Source organism: Plecotus auritus (assembly GCF_963455305.1).
Source record: "Plecotus auritus genome assembly, chromosome: 12".
Classification (NCBI taxonomy): domain Eukaryota; kingdom Metazoa; phylum Chordata; class Mammalia; order Chiroptera; family Vespertilionidae; genus Plecotus; species Plecotus auritus.
This window is the reverse complement of record NC_137778.1, coordinates 34,743,898-34,764,777: the sequence shown is the minus strand read 5'-3', so window position 1 is coordinate 34,764,777 and position 20,880 is coordinate 34,743,898. Positions and strand designations below refer to the sequence as shown.

At 36.7% G+C, this 20,880-nt stretch overlaps 1 protein-coding gene across 2 annotated transcripts in view; it reads left to right on the top strand.

The window, feature by feature from the left end:
* Positions 1 to 19,425, top strand: part of MAN1A2 (mannosidase alpha class 1A member 2) — a 61,478-nt gene extending 42,053 nt beyond the window's left edge. For both annotated transcript variants that reach the window (XM_080649148.1, XM_080649149.1), the window contains exons 9-13: positions 1,198 to 1,313; positions 2,495 to 2,711; positions 5,733 to 5,905; positions 8,249 to 8,364; positions 15,881 to 19,425. In XM_080649148.1, the coding sequence (XP_080505274.1) occupies positions 1,198 to 1,313; positions 2,495 to 2,711; positions 5,733 to 5,905; positions 8,249 to 8,364; positions 15,881 to 16,013 (755 nt within the window). In that variant the 3' untranslated portion in view covers positions 16,014 to 19,425. The remainder of the gene's footprint in view (positions 1 to 1,197; positions 1,314 to 2,494; positions 2,712 to 5,732; positions 5,906 to 8,248; positions 8,365 to 15,880) is intronic.
* The last annotated feature ends 1,455 nt before the right edge of the window (positions 19,426 to 20,880 follow it).

The window sequence follows — 20,880 nt, the reverse complement described above, 5'->3', positions numbered from 1 at the left end:
TAGTGTAGGGTAATTCCAGAACTAGGAAACCTAGGTTACATTTTGATAGCTACTATAAAATTGCCTCTCAAGTTCCAGCAACTATGAGCCATATCTTACCAACATTGTTATTAATCTTTTAAAATGTTTGCCCATTAAATAGACAAAAATGGAATCTCATTGTTTTAATTTGCTTTTCTCTGATCATTAGTGGAGTTGAGTTTCCTTTCTTAGGTTAATTATCAATTTGCATTTTGTTGTTGTTAATTGTATGTGCCCTATGTTGGTTTTCCTTCTGTTATACTTAAGTTTTGTTTACTTTTAAATCATTAATTCACCACAAATTTATTTTTGTGAGCTAAAGATATAAATATTAATATGCATTTTCTCCCAAACGGATGCACAGTTGTTTCCATAAACCCAAATAGTCCATTCTTTCTTCACTAATTTGAAAAAACAATAATATAGGAATGTAATATGTGATATTTTTCTTTTCAAGCAGGGAAAGTATGAGTTTTGAAACAAACTTGAGGATGTGGGGCAGGGTTTATAGAAAGTTAGGAATAAAAGAGTATGGTTGCCTTGGGAATTATATTGTTAAATCGGATAAGATTAAAAGTATGTATGATATGATATCTATAAAAATAAGAATATATCTAGGACAAACAAATATGTACTAATAGCTATATAAATAGTAATCAAGGATATTGATTCAACAGCTTAATGTATTGTGCAAGGTGATATTACAAAGGAATTCTCGGGCTTTTTTTTCTTTGTAGATTTCTTTTAATTTACTGCCTACTGCACAGATTTCACCATTCACTATTCTATAGAAAAATGAACTCTTTTTGGTTAACATCAGATTTTAGTATGTCTCTTACATTTAATCTTATAGCTTATATAGATAAAACCATTAATATATGAAAGATAATTATTTTCAATAATGGAAATGTTTGGATGTGTGACACTATGCAAATTGTGTGATTGAAGAAAAAGACTACTAAGTATGTGAAATACATCCAGCAGAAGATTTATCTAGAAAATTGGGTATATGTAGAGGAGAGGGATTATAGTATTCTCTTACTGGACTAAATTTGAAGTATGTTGGAAATAGAGCTGTCAACATAATTTTTAAATAGTCATTTTAATTGAAGAACATTACATAATTGTCTTCTGTCTTCTCTTTTCTTCACCTCCATCCTTCCCTTTTTGTTACAGATCATACATCAGTTGGCGGGCTGGGAGACAGTTTTTATGAATACTTACTGAAAGCATGGTTGATGTCAGATAAAACAGACCTTGAGGCGAGAAATATGTATGATGATGCTATTGAGGTAATTATGCTCAGAACACTTACCTATTTAACATAAGAAATATGTATGATGATGCTATTGAGGTAATTATGCTCAGAACACTTACCTATTTAACATAAGGAATATACATTGTATTTGATAGTGACAGATGAACATCTTATATGCATTTTATTATATGCATTCATTGTAGAGTTTGTTAAGTTTTTTAATATAAAAGTCTTAATATTAAGTGTTTCATTGTGGCATTTTAAAGAAATTATAGAAGAAAGAATTTACTGTTGCATATTTATTTATGAAAATTTATTTTAATTATTTTTAGTTATTGCCCATAGAGACTAGAAAAAATTCTGACTTTACATGCATTTCCATTAACATTTCTTCTTTCAAATGACCCATTGAAGGTGTATATTGTGAGCCTCTGGGTAAATAATAAGGGCAAAACAGTGTATAGTACTTCCTATGTGCCAGGCACTGTTCTAACCCTTTTACATATGTGAAGTAATGTAATCTTTACTACACTTCACACACGAGGACTGCAAGGCACTGAGAGTTGAGGTAACTTGATGAAGGTTGACCAGTAAGTGATGGAGCCTGAACCAAACAGCCTGGCTCCAGGGCCTGTGCTCTTCACCACGGTTCTGTATTTATATAACCTCACACCACAGTGTTGTGGCGGTTTACATTTGGAACAAGTTTCATTCTTGGCAACACTTACATATGGTATTTCCAAGCAAAAGCTGTGAAATAGAATAGTGTGTTAACCACTTAGTATGTTGTTTGGTTTCTGATCTAGTGTAAACATATCCCTTTAATCACTTTTTAAAAGTTGTATATTTGTATATACTGCAAAGTATATACAATTCTGACTTTAGTCGTTGATCAGTACTTAGAGTTATAGTTGTTTGTTTTTAAATTAAACAAAGGTTATTATTTCCTATTTTATATCTTTACCTTTTAGGGAATCAATTTTCTATAGTTGCTTACAAAAATACACAGGAGTTGAACTAGTATGTGGCATGTATTGCTTTGCTCATATACAACTTGATTACTCCAAAACTCATTGTAAATTAAACCTTCCAATTTGGAAGAGTTACTGCTTTATGGAGTCTCATATTAACAAGGTTTTATAGTCAGAAGGATGCAGTAAGTTTGAACACTAATACTTTGCTTCTGAAATTTTGAATATTTACTCTTTCTTGTAGGCTATAGAAAAACATCTTATTAAGAAATCCCGTGGAGGCCTTACCTTTATAGGAGAATGGAAGAATGGGCACCTGGAAAAGAAGATGGGGCATTTGGCCTGCTTTGCTGGGGGGATGTTTGCACTTGGAGCAGACGGTTCCAGGAACAAAGCTGGTCATTATTTAGAGCTAGGGGCAGAAATTGCACGTACATGCCACGAGTCATATGATAGAACTGGTAAGAATATTAATAACGCTAATTACTTAGTCCAGAATAACTTACAAGTTAAAAATATGTCCAGAAATTAGAAGGAAAATATATAGGCATTTTTATTTCAAAACAGTTACTCTAATACAGTAAATTATTTTCTTAAGAACTTGAATTTTAATTCTGGAGATGTGTTCCTGCATCACTTTCTTCTTTTTCTGAATTCTGCTGCTGTTTTTGTTAATAGAGATTTTGAAGAAGTTGTTTGAAAGACAAGAGGTAGGGCATTTTGGGGATGTATGGGATAACATTATTTTCCTATAGTAAAAATCCATTTAGCCATTTTTTTTCAACTTCTGTGAAAAGTTACATAAAAGGACACAAAATTGACCAATTTAGGTTACATGCCTTGCCTGTCCTCTTATGAAAATAAAAAGATAATAGTAGTTGTATTGAATATATAATTGGTGTCTAGGTAACCAGTAGTTTCTTAGTCAGTTCACCAATAATTTTTGAGTTGTTTGTTCCTTTAACTAAAAGATCCTCTGGCTTTGCTTTAGGCAAATATGTAATATTTCTGGGCTTCAATGTCCTTGCCTGGAAAATGTGATGATTCTCAGTGGTGACAATAATTGAGAATGCAAAATATATTTTTTATGTACAAAGCATAGAAATAAGATATAGTTATAGATAGGTAAACAGTATGTATTATTAACATTTCATGAAAAGAGAAGGCAAATTGGTTTTTAAAAAGCCTGAAAATATGGTTGAGAAAAACTGGATTAGACCTTCCAAGGTTTTCTGTGGCTTAAAAGTGCATGTTTCTGTATGAAATGATTAATTCCATGAAAGACTAAAAACCAGTGATTTCTATTTGTGATTTCAGAAGTTGAATTGTTGCTTATATTAAATAACTTAATTTCTATTTTAAGGAAAACTTACCATCAAGTCCGGCCCCCCACCCCCAGTGCATGAATCTTGTGTACCGGGCCTCTAGTTTCTTAAATTAAAAAACACCTATGAAATAGTGCCTTCAGAAACATGAAACTGATGATTTGGCCAAAATATGGATGTGATAGCTTATACACTTTACACTCACCAACTCCTCACAGGACAATTATGTTATCTTTCTGGTATGTTTTATGTGTGAAATTATGAATGACGAGTAAATGAAATACAGTTTTTAGTGAGTTTAAAATATTAGTTCCATGCAGCCAATTTCTCCTTCAGTTCAGACAATATTATCATTATAATTAAGAAGTTATTTAAAGTTAGCCATAAGATTAACATTTGAAAACTCCAGTTGACTACTTCTTAGCATCATAGTCTTTGAGAAAGGAAAAACATAAGAAATCCAGACAAAATAACTTACCTTTTTTATTGGATTTACCATCATATCAGTACTTAGGATGTTTGACTTTTATCATTTGAAAAGCATTTATTAAATGCCAAATAAGAGTTGATTGTATGTCAGACCTTTCAATAGCTAGATAGATGTTTTCTTACAAAATACTGATAATTTGTTGGTTATTCCTAACTTCAGATCCCATTGAGGATCTGGTCAGTGCTTTTTGAACACCCATAAAGTTCTGCCAACAATTTCAGAGACTTTTGGACACAAATCTGTCTCCCTCTTCCAAAGCCTCCCATAGAGTTGGTGAACTTCAGGTTAAAAACCCCTGCTTGAGTTCTGCATCAGCTCTCTAAGACTTAGCCCTATAGAAGCTGTGGTTAACTTCTGGATCACATGTTTTGCTTTTAATAGAACTATCCACCATCACAACAGTATTTTCAGTTTTGTATTTTTTAGGGGGATGGGCATAGTAAGAAAGGCTTTATTTTCACCTCCTTTGAATTGTAATGATTTGGAGCTTATGGTGTCACCCTTGTAATCCTGAAATTGGGCCACAGCAACACGTCATGCCAACATCGATGCCATGGATTTGTTCATGGTCCACCAGCATTATAGTTTTGTGCTGCCTTTTCTTTTCTAAGGAAATACAAAAATGTGCAGCATTATCATGAAAGAGGTGAGAAACCGTGAAACTGTTTGCCACCAGTGTAGCCTTGTGAAAAGAAAGAAAGGTGGCCGCTAAGAGCGGTGATGTGTGCCACGTCAGCGTCCCAGTGAAAGGTGACTTTATATGGCCCAGGTTTCGGGTGCTAGTGTTATTAGAAAGAAGTTTTAAAAAGCTTTTCAAGTAGTGCCATATTCCAGCCTGAATGGAAATCCTATCATCCAAGGAACAGTATGTAATGCTGAAATATATGTGTAAATGGACTTGTTTTATTCAAACTGGATAGAAGTTTTCTTACAAAATAATTGATAATTTGTTGGTTATTCCTCACTTCAGGACTAAATGGGCAAATTACTAGGGAAATTCTTGATGATTGGCAATTTCAACCTCTTCCTTGCTGCGTGTTTTGATGCTATAGGAGAAGAAAGTTTATTTTAAAAACTGATTTAAGTTTTAAAATACATTATTTTCATATACTGTATTTTATAAGTTTTAGTTTTCTAATATGCTTTAAAAATTATGTACTCTACAACTAAATCTAATTCAAGGTCTGAGCTTTAAAATGTCACTGAAAAATAAAAGACCTAACATGTTTTCTTATGTGTGTGTTACATTAGAAGGACTTTAAAATTGTCTTGACTATTTAAAAAATAATTCTGTGCAGTACAGTTTTCTGTCTCATTTTATTTTGGGCCAAAGCAGAATATGTAATGTGCTTCTGCCTACCTTTGCATTTGTTTCCAAAGGATGACTGGACTCTTACTGATACAAATAGATTTAGCAGTATGTTGGTGTACATTATTTATGAGAGAGACTTCATGTCAGAATAATAGGAATATTTATAAGTCTATTATAAGAAAGCCAAATGGGGATCTTTTTAAGTCCCTGATTTTGCAGAACAGCAACAGTAAAAATACAACAAATAACAAGAAACAACTTTACTTCACCCCCCATTCCTTCAGGGGAGAAAACGCTCTGGCATACAAACACATACGGCTTATCGTGCTCATTTATTTCTTTGGTCATGTTACAGCGTTAAAGCTAGGTCCTGAATCCTTCAAGTTCGATGGTGCAGTGGAGGCGGTGGCAGTGCGGCAGGCTGAGAAGTATTACATCCTCCGTCCAGAAGTCATCGAAACCTACTGGTACCTGTGGCGATTCACTCACGATCCAAGATACAGGCAGTGGGGCTGGGAAGCAGCTCTGGTGGGTAAACTCATTTTTCATTTCATGTGCAAGAGTGTTGTTACCTCAAGTCCTTCTCTAGTGTTGTGATCCTCCTGCTTGTTACCTCATGTTCAGTAACTGTGGGACTGTCTCTGTTTATCTGATGGAAAACTCTATTAGTCAATTTACGTTTCTTAAGCAGCAGAGGTAAACCTTAGAATCCAGTTTAGTTTTCTATTAGAGGTATTTTCCTATTAGTGTTCACTCGTTATTCTTATTGAGTAACTACAGAGTCATTTATAAGGCAATTTTTCACTCTGATCGTAAAATTTCTGTACTTCCTTATTAGTGGTCAAACTCCAAAAAAAAAGGGAAAGTATTGTAAAACTGCCCAGATTCACAGCCTGGGTGGATTACCCCCTCTTCATTTTAGCTTGTATTCTAAGTAATTCCTTAGTGGATCACCATAAGAAGGAGCAATAAATGGTTACAGATTTTTCAGATTGACGGACAAATACATACCTTGGACATGGGGAATTTTTAATGGTTAGTAAGTAAAGAAAGCAAGTGGTTTACCTTACAGTACTTGCCTTTGAGAGAACCTATGGCTCTCAGTACCTAGGGAGGAAGAAAATCACTACTCTTTTTGTGGAAGTATTGCCTATTCCTGGGAATGAGGGGATGTTTTATTCTCTAAGATATACTAATTATGATAAATAGTACTATCTATGACAAATATTCGTATTTAAATTGTTTGACTTAAATCTGTAGTGTAGATAGAATGAGAGAATTCTAGGTGAGATAAGTAATGTCAGTAAATTGCTCAGACAAGAATATGCAAGATATATTCTAGGGCAGAACATAGACCAATTTACGTAAAAAGGTTTCACAGTGGCAACGAGAGAGGAGTTTGAAGCCATTGTGTGGATGGCCTTATGTGCCAGTGAAGGGATATGTACTTGACTCAGTGACTCGGGAAGAAGACGCGTGCACGTGTGCACACACAAACACACACACACACATCTCTCAGTTATGACATAGGTGTTTCTCATATGGGGATGGAAAGTCCTTTGCCTATCTAAAAGACGATCATATCTTCTTTTTCTTCACCATCTCCTACCCACCAAAATTCCCTAACTTTAAGAATCCATTATAGGACTGACTACTAAAGATTTTTCAAAGCGGGGGGGAACTATTGAAGGCCTTTTAGTTGGAAGTAACAAAACACCAGAATCTGATTGTAACCTGCAGATTGGTGGGGTTGGGAGACCACTGCAGTAGTCTGGGACTAAAGCGATAAAGACTTGAACTAAGGTGAGGACACTCACACGTCATTGGTCATCCAGCCTGGATAGTCCTTATGAAGTTTAACAGAGAATAGTAATGGATGGTGGGTATACAGAACAGGAGCAGAGGCAGCATTTGTTGGTGCTGTCTTTCCACCTGGGTCCAGAGTTGGGGACGTAGCTGCTAGTGAAACTGTGCTGCAGTTGAGAAGATAGCCAGACTGTTGCCACAGTGGCTCAGGAACAGGACACTCCTGTGTCGGTAGCAGTGGCTTACTAAAGCTTACGTAAATCAAACCGTGTTTTCCATAGGGGCAGTAGACAGGTAAAGGAATCCTGCAATGTATCTGACTTGAATGTCCCCTAATATTTAAGGGTTCTTATTTAGAGGAATAAGGAAGATAGATCTGAATTAGGGGTGAAGGGTTTGGGCAGAAGTACCCTCTCATTGAGAAACACTAGGATAATCTGTCCTGTTTCTAAGGTCCTTTTTCCCTACACAGCTTCTTAACATATGGCCCTACTCTTATCCATTAAAAAGAGGCTTGACAAACTCACATTTTAACCCATATCTGTCCAAATTTGAATGAACAGGAGTTAGAACGCTGCTTTTGTAGCCCATATATACAGACACACAAACAGTAAATATTATCTCATTGCTATTATTATGTAGAGCTTCTAAGTAATGCTTTTTTTTAAGCATGTTTGGATTATTGTTTATCCTTGGAAGGTATAAAATTGCATTTAAAAAAATTTAATTCAAATTGGCCTCCCTCTTGATTTGTCAGAATCAGTGAGACTTTGTTGTGTCATACAGGTCTCGAATCCATTGTGAATGACTTAAATTTGACTCCTAAGTTAGGAATGTACAAGATGTCTTAAAAAGATTAAAGAGTTTGGAATAGGGAGAAATTCCACAGGAAAAAGGATACCTCAGTCAGTTTTTCCAGAAGAACTATTTTCATTTGATAATCAATTGTATTCCTAAACTGTCAAATTCTCATAGAGCTCTGTGAACTTTTGATGGGGTCCCTTAACTTGACCTTCCAAACTTAAAATTTGTGTCCTTGATTCTTTTGTCTGATCTCTTTCACAGGCTATTGAGAAGTATTGCCGAGTCAGCGGGGGGTTCTCTGGGGTGAAGGATGTTTATTCCTCAACTCCTGCCCATGACGATGTGCAGCAGAGCTTCTTTCTCGCTGAAACATTAAAGTAAGTGGAGGCCTTTTAAAACATTTTACATCTTTAATATTTAGCTGCATCTCTAGAAGAATGGCAGACTATGAGGTAGATATTTAGTCAAATAAGAGTTTAGTACCTTTATTTTCTCCTAGTTCTTTAGTGTGCATTAGATTCACCTGGAAGACTTCTTAAAACACAGATAACTGGGTCATCCTCGCAGTTTCTGATTCAGTAGGCCTAGGGTAGAACCTAAGAATTTGCATTTCTGACAAGCTCCTAGGCGATGTGGATGATGCTGGTCTGGAAACCACACCTGAACTCCCTGCTCTGGCTAATAAAATCTGTTAGGAGTAATCATGGTGTTTTGATAGTGTTAGAGAGTACACGACCATAGTCACCCATCCTTTCATTGGAGATTCCCGTAAACATATACATAAAGAGAATGATGAAAAATGAAAAAAGACAACTTTATTATTTGGGCTTATCCTCAAAACCTCAGGCAGGAAGAAGGTGGAGACCTTAAATATGTCCACTTCCCTAAAGACTACAAAATAAATAGCTCTTGATACATTTCTCTCTGCTTCATATTTCTATTTCCTGTCTTTCTGTACCTGAATGCCCCATAAAGTGTCACTTTGTTAAAAAAAAAAAATGTTTATTTTTCAGATACTGTTCAGGTTACTTGAGGATAAATCAGTAGACAAAAAGGATAAAAATGCCTACCCTCCTGAAGTTTACATGCTAGGATACTTCTAGCTTACATTTTGGTATATTATTAAAATTTATATGTGTCAAACAAAGTGTCTTATCCTAATGGCCATCTTATTTCAATTATTTTTATTATTCCTACTGCTCTAATTTTCCCATCTTTTCAGTTTGTGCATTACAGAATTACTTCTTTTTTCCTCCTAATATATGACTGAGTCTTTATGATTCCTGTTGTATTGCTTTTTTATTTTGCCTCTCCTGCCCATATTTGCAGTTGATGCTAAGCCACACCCTTATTACTGCTGAGATGGTTTAGAACATCTGCTTGGTAGTCAGTTCCCTACTTCTAACAGTCATTTCTGTTTTGATTTATCCTGTGTGATTGGCCTGAGACTCTGAGGTAGTGAAAGAACTCTGGACTGGCAGATAAAACCACAGGAGCTTTAGTTATATACTTGCTACAACCTAGCTGAATGAACATGTCAAAATAAAATTTCTTTGCTTTCAGTTATCACATCTGTAAACTGTGGAATTTGACCCCAATTATTTAAGAGCTCTTCTTTTATTTTCTTAAGACCAGAAAAATTGTAAGAATAAAATACAGTATTTGTGTATCACCTAGATTTACCTATTGTTAACATTTCCCCACCCCTGTATATATGTATGTACACACACACAGTTTTACGATTTTTTAAAAAATGTTTGCTGTATAATTTGAGAGTTAACCAGATTCCTGATACTTACACAAGTGTTTCAAGGAAAGGGCATAATCCTATGTAATCACAGTACAGTTATCACACTTGGGAAAATTTAACATTCATATAATACTTTTGTTTAATATATAGTCCATTTTCAAATTTCTCAATTGTTCTAATAATTTAAAACTAATTTTTTAACCCCCAGAGGATCATTTGTTGCCATGTCTCCTTAGTCTTCTTTAACCTAGAACAAAGTTCCCTTGCTTTTCATCTTTTGTGACATTGATGAAAGTATTTAGACTAGTGGCATTGAAGAATGTCCCTCAGATATATATCCGTGTCTCCTTATGATGGGGTTTAGTTTAAAGATTTTTGACACAAGTATTAAATCTATGTATTTAAGTTCTTTCTTAATTCTGCCCAAGTTGATTTATAGTTGATTCCTTGCATTTCCACTCAAAATCACAGGAAGCATGATGGACCTGGAGAGGTTTATGCTAAGTGATATAAGTCAGTCAGAGAAGGACAAGTACCATATGATTTTACTCATATGGGGAATCTAATGAACAAAATGGACTAACAAATAAAATAGAAACAGACTTATGGACAGAGAGCAGACTGACAGCTGTCAGAAGGGGTGGGGATTGTGGGGCTGGGTGATGAAAGGTTAAGCAAAGAAAACCCTCATAGACACAGACAACAGTAGGGTGATTACCAGAGGGAAAGGGGGTGGGGGAGGTAGAAGAGAGTATAGGGGTATAAATGGTGATGGATGGAGACTTGACTTGGGTGGTGAACACACAATACAATATACAGATAATGGCTATAGAATTGTACACCTGAAACTTACATAATTTTATTAACCAGCATCACTCCAATAATTGAATAAAAAAAAAGACAACTCAAAAAAATCATGGGAGACTTTTTGTAAAAATTGATAAGCTGTTTCTAAATTTCATATGGAAATGCAAAGAACCTGGAATTACCAAAAACAAGTTTAAAAAGAATGAGTTGAAAGCCTAACACTACCTGATTTTAAGACTTATTATAAAGCTATAGTGATTGAAGCATTCTGATATAGATATAGATAAAGATACCATTATACAAATATCAGAGTGCTTCAAATATATATATATATATATATATATATATATATATATATATATATATATATATATATCAGTGGAACAGAATATAGAATCCTGGGTGGGAAGAACTCAATACATGTATGGACAACTGATTTTTGACAAAGGTACAAAGACAATGAAGTGAGAAAAGATAGGCTTTTCAAGAAAAGGTGCTGAAGTAATTTCATTTCTATATATATACAAAAATCAGCTCAAAATGGATCATAGATCAAAATTGAAAACCTAAAAAAATACAACTTTTAGTAGAAAACATAGAAAATTTTTGTGACCTTATGGTGGGCAAAAGTTTTTTTAAGATATTGCATCAAAAGCATAAACCATAAAAAAAGGAATTGAGCCAAAACCGGTTTGGCTCAGTGGATAGAGCGTCAGCCTGCGGACTGAAGGGTCCCGGGTTCGATTCCAGTCAAGGGCATGTAGCTTGGTTGTGGGCACATCCCCAGTGGGAGGTGTGCAGGAGGCAGCTGATCGATGTTTCTCTCTCATCGATGTTTCTGACTATCTATCACTCTTCCTTCCTCTCTGTAAAAAATCAATAAAATATATTTTAAAAAAAAAAGGAATTGATCAATTGGTCTAAAAATTTAAAAACATCTCTTTGAGAGATGTTTGAAAAAGAATGAAAGAAAATTAAATGAAACAATGAAAAGTGTCTAGACTATATGTCAATAACAAGGTAACATGAAATCCAATTTAAAATGGGGAAAAAGAGTTGAAGTGTCTACTTCACCAAAGAAGATATAAAGATGACAAATGAGCTCAGGAAAAAAAAAGTGCTCCATGTCATTAGTACAATAGCACGACAATGAGATACCACTACACTCCTATTAGAATGTCGAAGTAGAGCCACACCTGAAGTGATGTCTGCCTTTACTTTCTGACTTCGGACTTTTTGTGTGGAGATGTAAGGCATGGAGCATTTTACAATTCTGAGAAAAAAGTCAAGAATGTTTCTAAGATCCTCATTACTGGGGGGAAAAAATTAAAGAACATAATCTGCCGACTCAGAAAATCCTTTCCACAAATGTAGCAGAGAAAGAAAACATTTTTACTGTTGAATAAGCATTAAGCCAGACTGCAATTTGCGTCACAGGCCCATTGCAAAGACAGAAAGAAATCTGGCCTTTCCACATAGCCAGGTTAGATACAATCCATTAGGTACATGTGCTGAAGATAGGTGATAAGAATACTCTCTCCACAGCACCATTTGCTGTACACAGCTTTTCTAAAGTCACATGGTAACTGGGGTGGGTCATCCGTGTTAGTTAATTGCCTTTATCCAAAGGAAAAATAATACTTCCATCTTAATTACAGCTTTGAGAAAGGCATCTAAACTACCCTCCCATAGTGACTTAAGAGATTGGGGTGCTATCTTCCTTAATGTTTACATTTCAAAGACATAGCACCCTGGCCTTTGAGGAAAACGTTTCTGTATTGTAAAACTGGTAAGAGGTTTATTTTGCTTATAAAAAGATTTACATACATATCAAAGGGATAATTACAAGTTTCCTCAAGGCTGTGATCTCAGAAAAGAAAACAAAAAAGGAAAGAGAGATAAGGTCATTAACCCTTCCAAAACAAAAAAACAAATAAAACAAAACAAAACAAAACAAAAAAAAAAAAACGGGAGCTCTGATAATGTTCTACTGCTGACTTAACCAACCTTTGTTACCACCTGCCTCTGGGCTGTTTGTTTGCCAGATAACCCCAGTTGTTAGTGTGGTTTAGATCCTGTCTTTTATAGCCCAAACCATCCTAACTTATTGGACGCCTAAAGGCAGAGGGGCAGGAATTCCCCTTAGCTCCCTGATATCTCAGGACAAGCCTGATCCATCCCAGCATACCAGAAATGTCTGCCTTCTTCAGTTAATCTTTAAAAACTGCATGCAAATTTTGCATCTGAATCCATAATATGCCCATGTTTCTTTCCATCTTTTTTCTCCCTCACCCCTTCCCCCAGAAAACAACTTTAAGATGTGACAGAAGATGTGGGGAAAAGTGGAGAGGGGCCGATCTTTTGGAGAGATTAATAATTAAATGTTTTAATGCACCATCTTTTAGAGTATAATTTTCACTGATTATCTTCAATTTAATTTGATTCCTAGCCAGTCAATTCCAAAGACATTATTTAAATAGTAGAAGTATAAATGAAGTTTTAAGTAAGTTATTTGTCAAACAGTATTTTTCTTATGAGTTCTTTGTAGTCCTTAATGCAAGCCTTTTTAGAGTTGTAACATCTATCCATAATATGCCCGACATTGCCATTGGTAGTTGTGAAAAAGAATAAACGAGTCATCAAGGCTTGTTTGATAAATAAACAGAGAACTAAGTTAGAGTACGTTAACTTGGTGGTGAGTTCTTTCAGCCTTACCTTTTCTCTAGAGACACTTAAATGTTTCTCCTCAGACTTGGTTGACCTCTTTCTGAAAACGTTTCCTGTTCAGTTAACACTGTGTTGATGACTTCTGGCAACACCTCCCTTGAGTGTCTCATTTTAAAATATATATATATTTTTATTGATTTCAGAGAGGAAGGGAGAGGAAGAGAGAGACTGAAACATCAATGATGATGAGAGAATCATTGATCGGTTGCCTCCTGCACGCCCCCTACCGGGCATGTGCCCTGACTGGAATCGAACCTGGGACCCCTTAGTCCGCAGGCCAATGCTCTATCCCTGAGCCAAACCAGCTAGGGTGCGTGTCTCATCTTTATGTAAGAGAAAGCTAAAAGAGATGTAAGTGAACAGCATTTAAAAATAGCTCTGAAGGTAACCAAGACACCCAGTGAAACTGAAGTACTTAATAGCACCTTTTTATATACCTACAGGCTCCAGTTAGTGTCATTTGTAATGTGTTATCTCTAACCTTGAAGTACAGTTTCAAAAAAATCTTTATTAGAAGAAAAGAGTATCTAGTAGTCTAGTAGCTGAATTAGATTGTAGACTTTTCTCAGTTTTCACAGCAAAAAGATCATGCTTCTCCAATTGTTCTATTTTTAAACTCTGGCTTAAAAACCTTAAATTTAAATCAGTTATAGTATACCATGTCCTTGACATCCTCTTCTGAATTAATCCAAAGTTAAAAAGAGTTGCTTAGCTGTATTACTTTAATTTTAAACATTGACTTTGGTATAAATTTTTAAGTGTACACTGTATGTTATTGAAGTCTTGTGTCAGCCCCTGCTCTCCATGCATTGTTTGACTCTGCCTGAAGGGGTCAGTCTTGCTCCAAACCCTGGGACCCAGCAGCAGTGCTGAAATCTTTGTCTTCAAATGACCTCTTCCCTGTGTGTCTCTGGCTCCAAATCTCGCCCTCCTTTCTCTTGTAAAGGTGTAAGTCCTTGGAATTAGGGCCCATGTAAGTCCAGAAGGATTTCATTTCCAGATCCTTGAGGCCCTGTTTCCAAATAGGATCACATTTTTGGGCTCTAGGTGGAAATGAATTGGGCCGGGCGGGGGAGGGGGGCGGGGGGCGTGCACTATTCAACCCACTATGGTAATATGAAGGTCCTTTTTAGAAAATAATAGCATCTTACCCTGGCCGGCGTGGTTCAGTTGGTTGATCATCGTCCCATACACCGAAAGGTTGCGAGTTTAATTCTGGGTTAGGGCACATGCCCAGGTTTCGGGCTCCATCCCTGGCAGGGAACGTGCAGGAGGCAGCTCATGGAAGTTTCACTTTCACATCGATGTTTCTCTCTCCCTCTCCCTTCCTCTCTCTCAAAAAAAAAAAAAAAATCCATAAAAATATATTTTAAAACAATGACATCTTTTATTATCTAAAACTTTCACATTTGTTATTTTATTGATTTTTATAACATTTATGTTTACCTGAAGTACGTCCATAGCATTCCAGACATGTGTGTACATGAACCCCAAGAGCGTGCTTCTGTTCTCCACACATGAGCAGACCCAGCAGAGGCTCTTCTGTGGCTGCCTTTCCAGCTCTAATGTCTCAGCCTGCAGCCAGTGAACAAATCAGTCAGGCAGGGCTCAGGTCTCGGGTCACGGAGTGGGATTGAAGCCTGTGACTCCCCGTTCCAGCTCTACCAGTTATAAGTCGATACGCAGTCTCTGCTTACCTCAGCTATGTGGTTTACTCTCACCCTGAACTGTAACAGTAAGCAGAAAAAATTACTAAAGTCCCGATTTTTAAAATAAATTTTAGCTAAAATACTGTAAAGGAATTCTTTACTGAAGCCTTGTAAGGCCAGCTAATTGCTACTAAGGTCAGGAGTTAGAACCCAGATTTCCTGACTCTATATAATTAGTTTTTTATGCTCACTTTTATGACCCCCTAGTAGAATTCAGATTGGAATTTACCCAGCATAATAGGTAAGAATCATTGTGCGTGTCAGATCTATCATTTTTTTATTTCTAAGTGACCACTGTGGCTTGCACTTCTCGTGGGGAGGTCAGAAATCCTTGCCTTCCTATAAACAATCCTATTACCCATGAAAAGAGATTAATAATTGTTAAGCCTCCTATACATCCATTTTTCTGAAACCTCTATTAAATAGTTGGCAGCACCTGCAAAAACTATTAATATATTAGTGTATAAAAGTTCTTGCTATGTCCTCATAATGTACTTATTTACCTCAGTATTTATTTACCAATGTCAGTTAATGGACTTCTAGTTATGCTATGTAAGCTGCCAAAACATATGACTGATGTACGTTGTTTAAAAGAATGTCTGAAAATTATGAAATGGTTTGTTTACGCCATCTTACAGCATTGTTTTATGTGCTTCAAACAGGTACGTGAATTGTTCCTTAACCCTCTCATTTCAGAGCGCTCTGTGCAGCTCACGGGTTTTCTTATGTGCTGTTCTGGAACACAATGTTTTTGTTTTAGATCATTTTAGTGGCTGGCGTTTGTCCTCTGATGTGCTTTTCATTAAAGCTTCTCAAAGTAGTTACTGGTGTCCTCTGCCATTCTAACTGGACCATGGGATCTTCTTGTTGAATTCTAATTGGAGCTCCTTTTATTTGCAGGTATTTGTATCTGCTGTTCTCCGGGGATGACCTTTTACCTTTAGACCACTGGGTGTTCAATACAGAGGCTCACCCTCTGCCCGTGTTGCATTTAGCCAACACCACACTTTCAGGAAATCCTGCTGTTCGATGAAAGCAGCTCCAGAAAGACCATTCTCACCTGTGTTTTGTTTACATGGACCCTGCAGAGGAGTCTGGAGAGGGGACTTCTGAAAACCCGAACCTCTACGTCAACATGGCAGGGTGAAACATGACTCGCTCCCCACAGACTTTCAACTTGTAGATATCTCAACTTTGAAATAATTCCGTTTTATACCTGACCAAAACGTACTCCGGTGTGTGTAGGATGGAGACCTGGTATACTTCGATTCTCAGCGAGACGGTCACATGAGCAATTAGGCCAGTTACTCTCCGATACTGTTTTTCGAGTCCAGGAACCTGGAGGCTTGACTTCCTAAGTCAAGGAGAAGCCAGAGCGTGGAGCGTCTTCAGGAGTCCGAGATGGCCTTGGCACCAGTTTCCCTTTGTCTCCTCCCGAAGTGGAGCAGCTTTCAAATCAAATACTTACGCCTTGTTTAGCCCCCTTTTCTCCATTTTTAATAATGGAATGAACTAAAATAAACAAGAACCAAAAAACAGTGTAACTGGATCAGCAGCAAGAAGACTCGGAAAAGAAACAGAAACACCCCTGTCTGAATTTTCAAGTTCCCTGTTGGATGACCAGACTGGCAACCATTTCAAGTCCCAATCCATTCCATTGAAATTTCTTGGTTAAATTTAATTTTCTCTGGGGTGTGATCTTACAAAGAATTATTCTTCAAGTCTTTGTCTCCATATGGAATCATTGAAGCTGTTTGTCATGACTACTACTTGTGAGCCTGGGTTGGGGATTTGGTGCATGTCGTTCAGTCTAGTGTTGGTAGCATGACAAAAAGTGGAGGAAATGCCAGTTTATTGCCTTGAAACCTGTTCTAAGAGAAAGCATTGCTTCTTTTGGTCGGAGGCTATTTTTCCAAACCAGCAAATCTACCAAGTACATTTTAACCTCATTATAAACTTAGTAGAATCCCTCAACTTACAATTATATTTATGTGGCTGGGCAAAATTTGTTATACTGTTATGCAGCTCTGAATTTCCTTGGTGAGCTAAGTTACTTTCACAGCTTATTAAATCAAGAACAAAATACATACAGTTAAATGTCCTTAAGTAGTCTATCTGAAATGGGGACACGGGATCCTTTATTATCTCATCAGATGACTGAGCTTTTCAAAAATATTCTTATGTAAAAATAAACTTAACTTTTATTTTCTCCAGGGATATTTAAAGGAACCCAAAGAGTTAACCAAAATAGCTGCAAAATAATTTTTAGTAATAAAAGTAAGATGTAATTAATCATATTACACTGAATTTGGGATGGAGCTAAAGGATTTTCTCATGCCATCAATAGATTTTGCAAAGATAATTCTTTTTAAATAAATTAATTATTTCTTTATATTTGGGGGAAGAACTTAAATTTTATCAAGAACTATATTGTAAGATAAATGTCTAATGCTTATACATTTTCTGTCCCTTGAATTTATGTCATAGTGCAGGACACTTCTTTATATTTAATACAAACAACTCCCATGGATAATAAAAGTTGGGAGTAGTATAATTCATCTAATATCTAGTGTGAATTTGAAGATTTCATGAAACAATGTGCAAGAAGCCCACCTTGGAATTTGAAGGCCTATTCCCTTATTTTGATACTTCTTTTTAACTGTTCATGGGCATGTAGATTTAAATTGGGGAAAAATTTACAAATTCATATAATTAAGTATTTTCTAAGGGTGATCATCTTATCCCACAAATAGTCAGTCTTCACATTTCAGCAAATGATCAATAATGATAACCACTCCCAAGTTTTTCAGTATACATAGAAAATAAGGATGTGGAGCCAGATATATTATTTAAGTGTTTAAGAGAGTTTGGTTTTAGCTCAGATTTTGAAATTGTAATATCTTTTACTACTGGAAAATTAAGATTTTAAATGAGAAGGGTAGATTACTGTTACTTCAGAAGAGAACGGGAAAGAAAGTATTTGGTTCTAAAAAATTAAAAACTTGAGTTGACAACAACCCGGAATGGCTGTGTAGATGGCAAGGAACCCTTCCTTGCTTAGTTCAGAAGAATTCAGAGTAAGGGGCCCTTCTGGGTTCCCCAGGAAGTTCTCGAGGAATCGGACACAACGCTCACTCCCGAAGTGCTCTGTTGTATTTCTCAAACGACTGAGCGCACAGGAAGGCAAAGAAGTGTGCAAGTAAGGAATCTGAGAGGGACAGTGGGAGGGTCTTCACCACGCCCCTGCCTTCCTCGTGAGCTTATAGTAACGCGTCCAGTTTTCCTTCTGGATACCAAAGGAGATTAAATTAAAGTCAGCTGCAAATGACTTGCCAGTGTCATGTTTGATTTTTGTTACGGATTTTTAAAATCATTTCCTCCGAGATCATTCTTATGCCATATTCTGCTTAGTTTCCAAGAGTATTCTTTACTTCCTTCTGTCCTTGATAGTCCTTTGCATTTTGCAGGCCTATTTCTGAGGTTAAATAACTCATTACATGTATAGAACCTTCTGCAAAGAACCTAGAAATGCTCTTTTCCAGTGTCTCCTCAAAGAGTAGGCACCAAGAAAGAAAGAAAAAAAACATGTTGGAATATCCCTCTACCGTCTACATTTATTTCTTTTGCAGTTTTAGAATCACACTTTTGTTCAAACCAGGGTAAAGTTGTTAAGGCCAAGAGAATGTGGACCTAACCAAAAAGAAGACTCAGTGCAGAAAAGTAAGTCCCCAGGCAGAGGGTTCTTCCTTCCCCGTGGGCATATGCTGTTTGGTGTCTCTCTTGACACCAGCTCATTCCTGTTTCTGAGCAGATGTTGATATGTAACTGGGTATTGAGGGAATGTATTCCTTTTGTGGAAGGTTGACCCTGATTTTCTGTGGCGTCAGCTAGGGCGACCCAGGCCTTCGCTTGGTAGATTTTAACCTAGCAGTTTGAAATTTTGATCATCTTCGTTACTCTCCGTTGCCAAAGTCTTTGTCAGAGCTACAAGTATGCCGGTAAAAGATCGTCTCCTTAAGCCTGGATTTCTCTGAGTGAATGCATGGGTGAGTGAGAGAATGATGAACAAATGTGCAGTGCCCACTGCGTGCCAGCAGCATGCGAGGCACTTCCCAGCATTAGAACACGTTGTGGTTCCAGTGGCATTCTCTGTATGAGGAGTTCATACCATTTCAAATGTTTCCCAGTATGAATCACATTGCAAAATGCTGCATTTTATATTTCATTGAAATTGAGAGTAATAGAAGTTGTTTATATTTTAAACAATGTGTTACTATATAATTCCAATAGCTATAATTGTAGTTAATAACTAACATCTCTTGGAAAATGTCAAAGAAATATTTGATTTCTGATGCAACTTTGACTAAAATATTTGGAAATAAATGCAAACATTCTTATTTTGCTAAATCACTTTAATTAGATAATTAAAAATTAATGTTTTCTAGAAATGCTGCTTATTTTCTATTCGAAAATTTTGGCACATAATTCATGGGTAAAACTTGTGATTGTGTATTGTTTTTGCTCTGTTGTGTGTCCTATTAGTGGTTCCATGCTGTTAAATATAAAGAAAAATATACTAACCTATTTCTAAGTTTCAAATAATAGTTCCCAGTAATAGCATTTTGAGATCTTATTTTTCCTTAGGTTTCTTTCCCCTCAAATTGGCCAGCTCATATCTTATCCGCTCTTTACATAGATTTATACACAAATACAAGTATACACAGAGAGATTTTTAGTACTGTGTATTTGTTAACTAATAAACACAATTGTTAACTGGGTTTGGCTGCACAACTTCTAAGCAGGATATTGGAATAACCCAATATGGTCTGGAGATATTTTAATGCACTTACTCTGGTTCAAGAACATTGGTGGTGGTGATTTCCTGTTACTTTGGCTCATTTAGGTCATGACGGGGATGTTCCTTTTGGCTTATGGCTCAGCAAGCTTTTCTGTAAAGGTCTAGACAAATATTTGTGAGCCATCCAGTCTCTGTCTCTGCTACTCAATTCTGCAGCTGAAACAGGAAGGCAGATATAGGCAGTATGTAAATGAAGGGGCATAGCAGTGTTCCAACAAAACTTTATTCACAGAAACGTGGAGGGCTGGATTTTGCCCACGGGTCACAGTTGTTAATGTTGATCCCAAAGTTTAATTTGTGTAAGACCCTGTAATATTTGATTGCATCTTTCCTTTGTATTTGAGTTCTGTAATTCATTTTTAAAGCGAAAAGATGTGTGTGTGTAAGATTGTATGTATTTGTGTAACCTAAGGCTGTATATTTTGTTGTCTTGAGGATAGATATGCTCCTCTGGGGTCTGTTCAGGTTTCACGATGCCGCTCTCATGAGGGAGGCACCTTTTTTGTTCCTGGTGTGTGCTGTCAGCCACTACACTGGCCTTGCCTTGCCTTGTCATTTAATGCCACACTTCTGGAGTCCCCAGGCGAAGTGGAGTGTTTCTGTGGTGTCGAAATAGTCATCCTCGCTAAGTTCTGCCTGCTCCTTGACCTTCAGCCCAAGACTCCGGATTACTGGGGCTGCAGAAACCCCTCCGCCCGAGCGCTTCTAGCCCTCCAACTGTACGATTGGATCGCTGACCTTTGTGCTGCAGAATCCAGTCTCGACAAATTTTCAGCAGCAGAAAATGGGTTATGTGCCATTTGGCAGCCACTGTTGCCCTTTTAGACTGCAGAAGAGTCCTGCCCCTGCTCCCTCTAGACCTGCCCACATCTGAGAAGTGGTAGCCAGAGCATAGCTCCCTTCTCCTCTGCATAACTCTCCTGAGGCCCTTCACTGGTCAATAGCATTATTTCAGATTTAAATTCAGGTACCTCTCAATCTCAACCTTACACTTCATGGTGAACAAGTCATCCATTTTAAACTTTGCTTGAGCCCAGCAGAA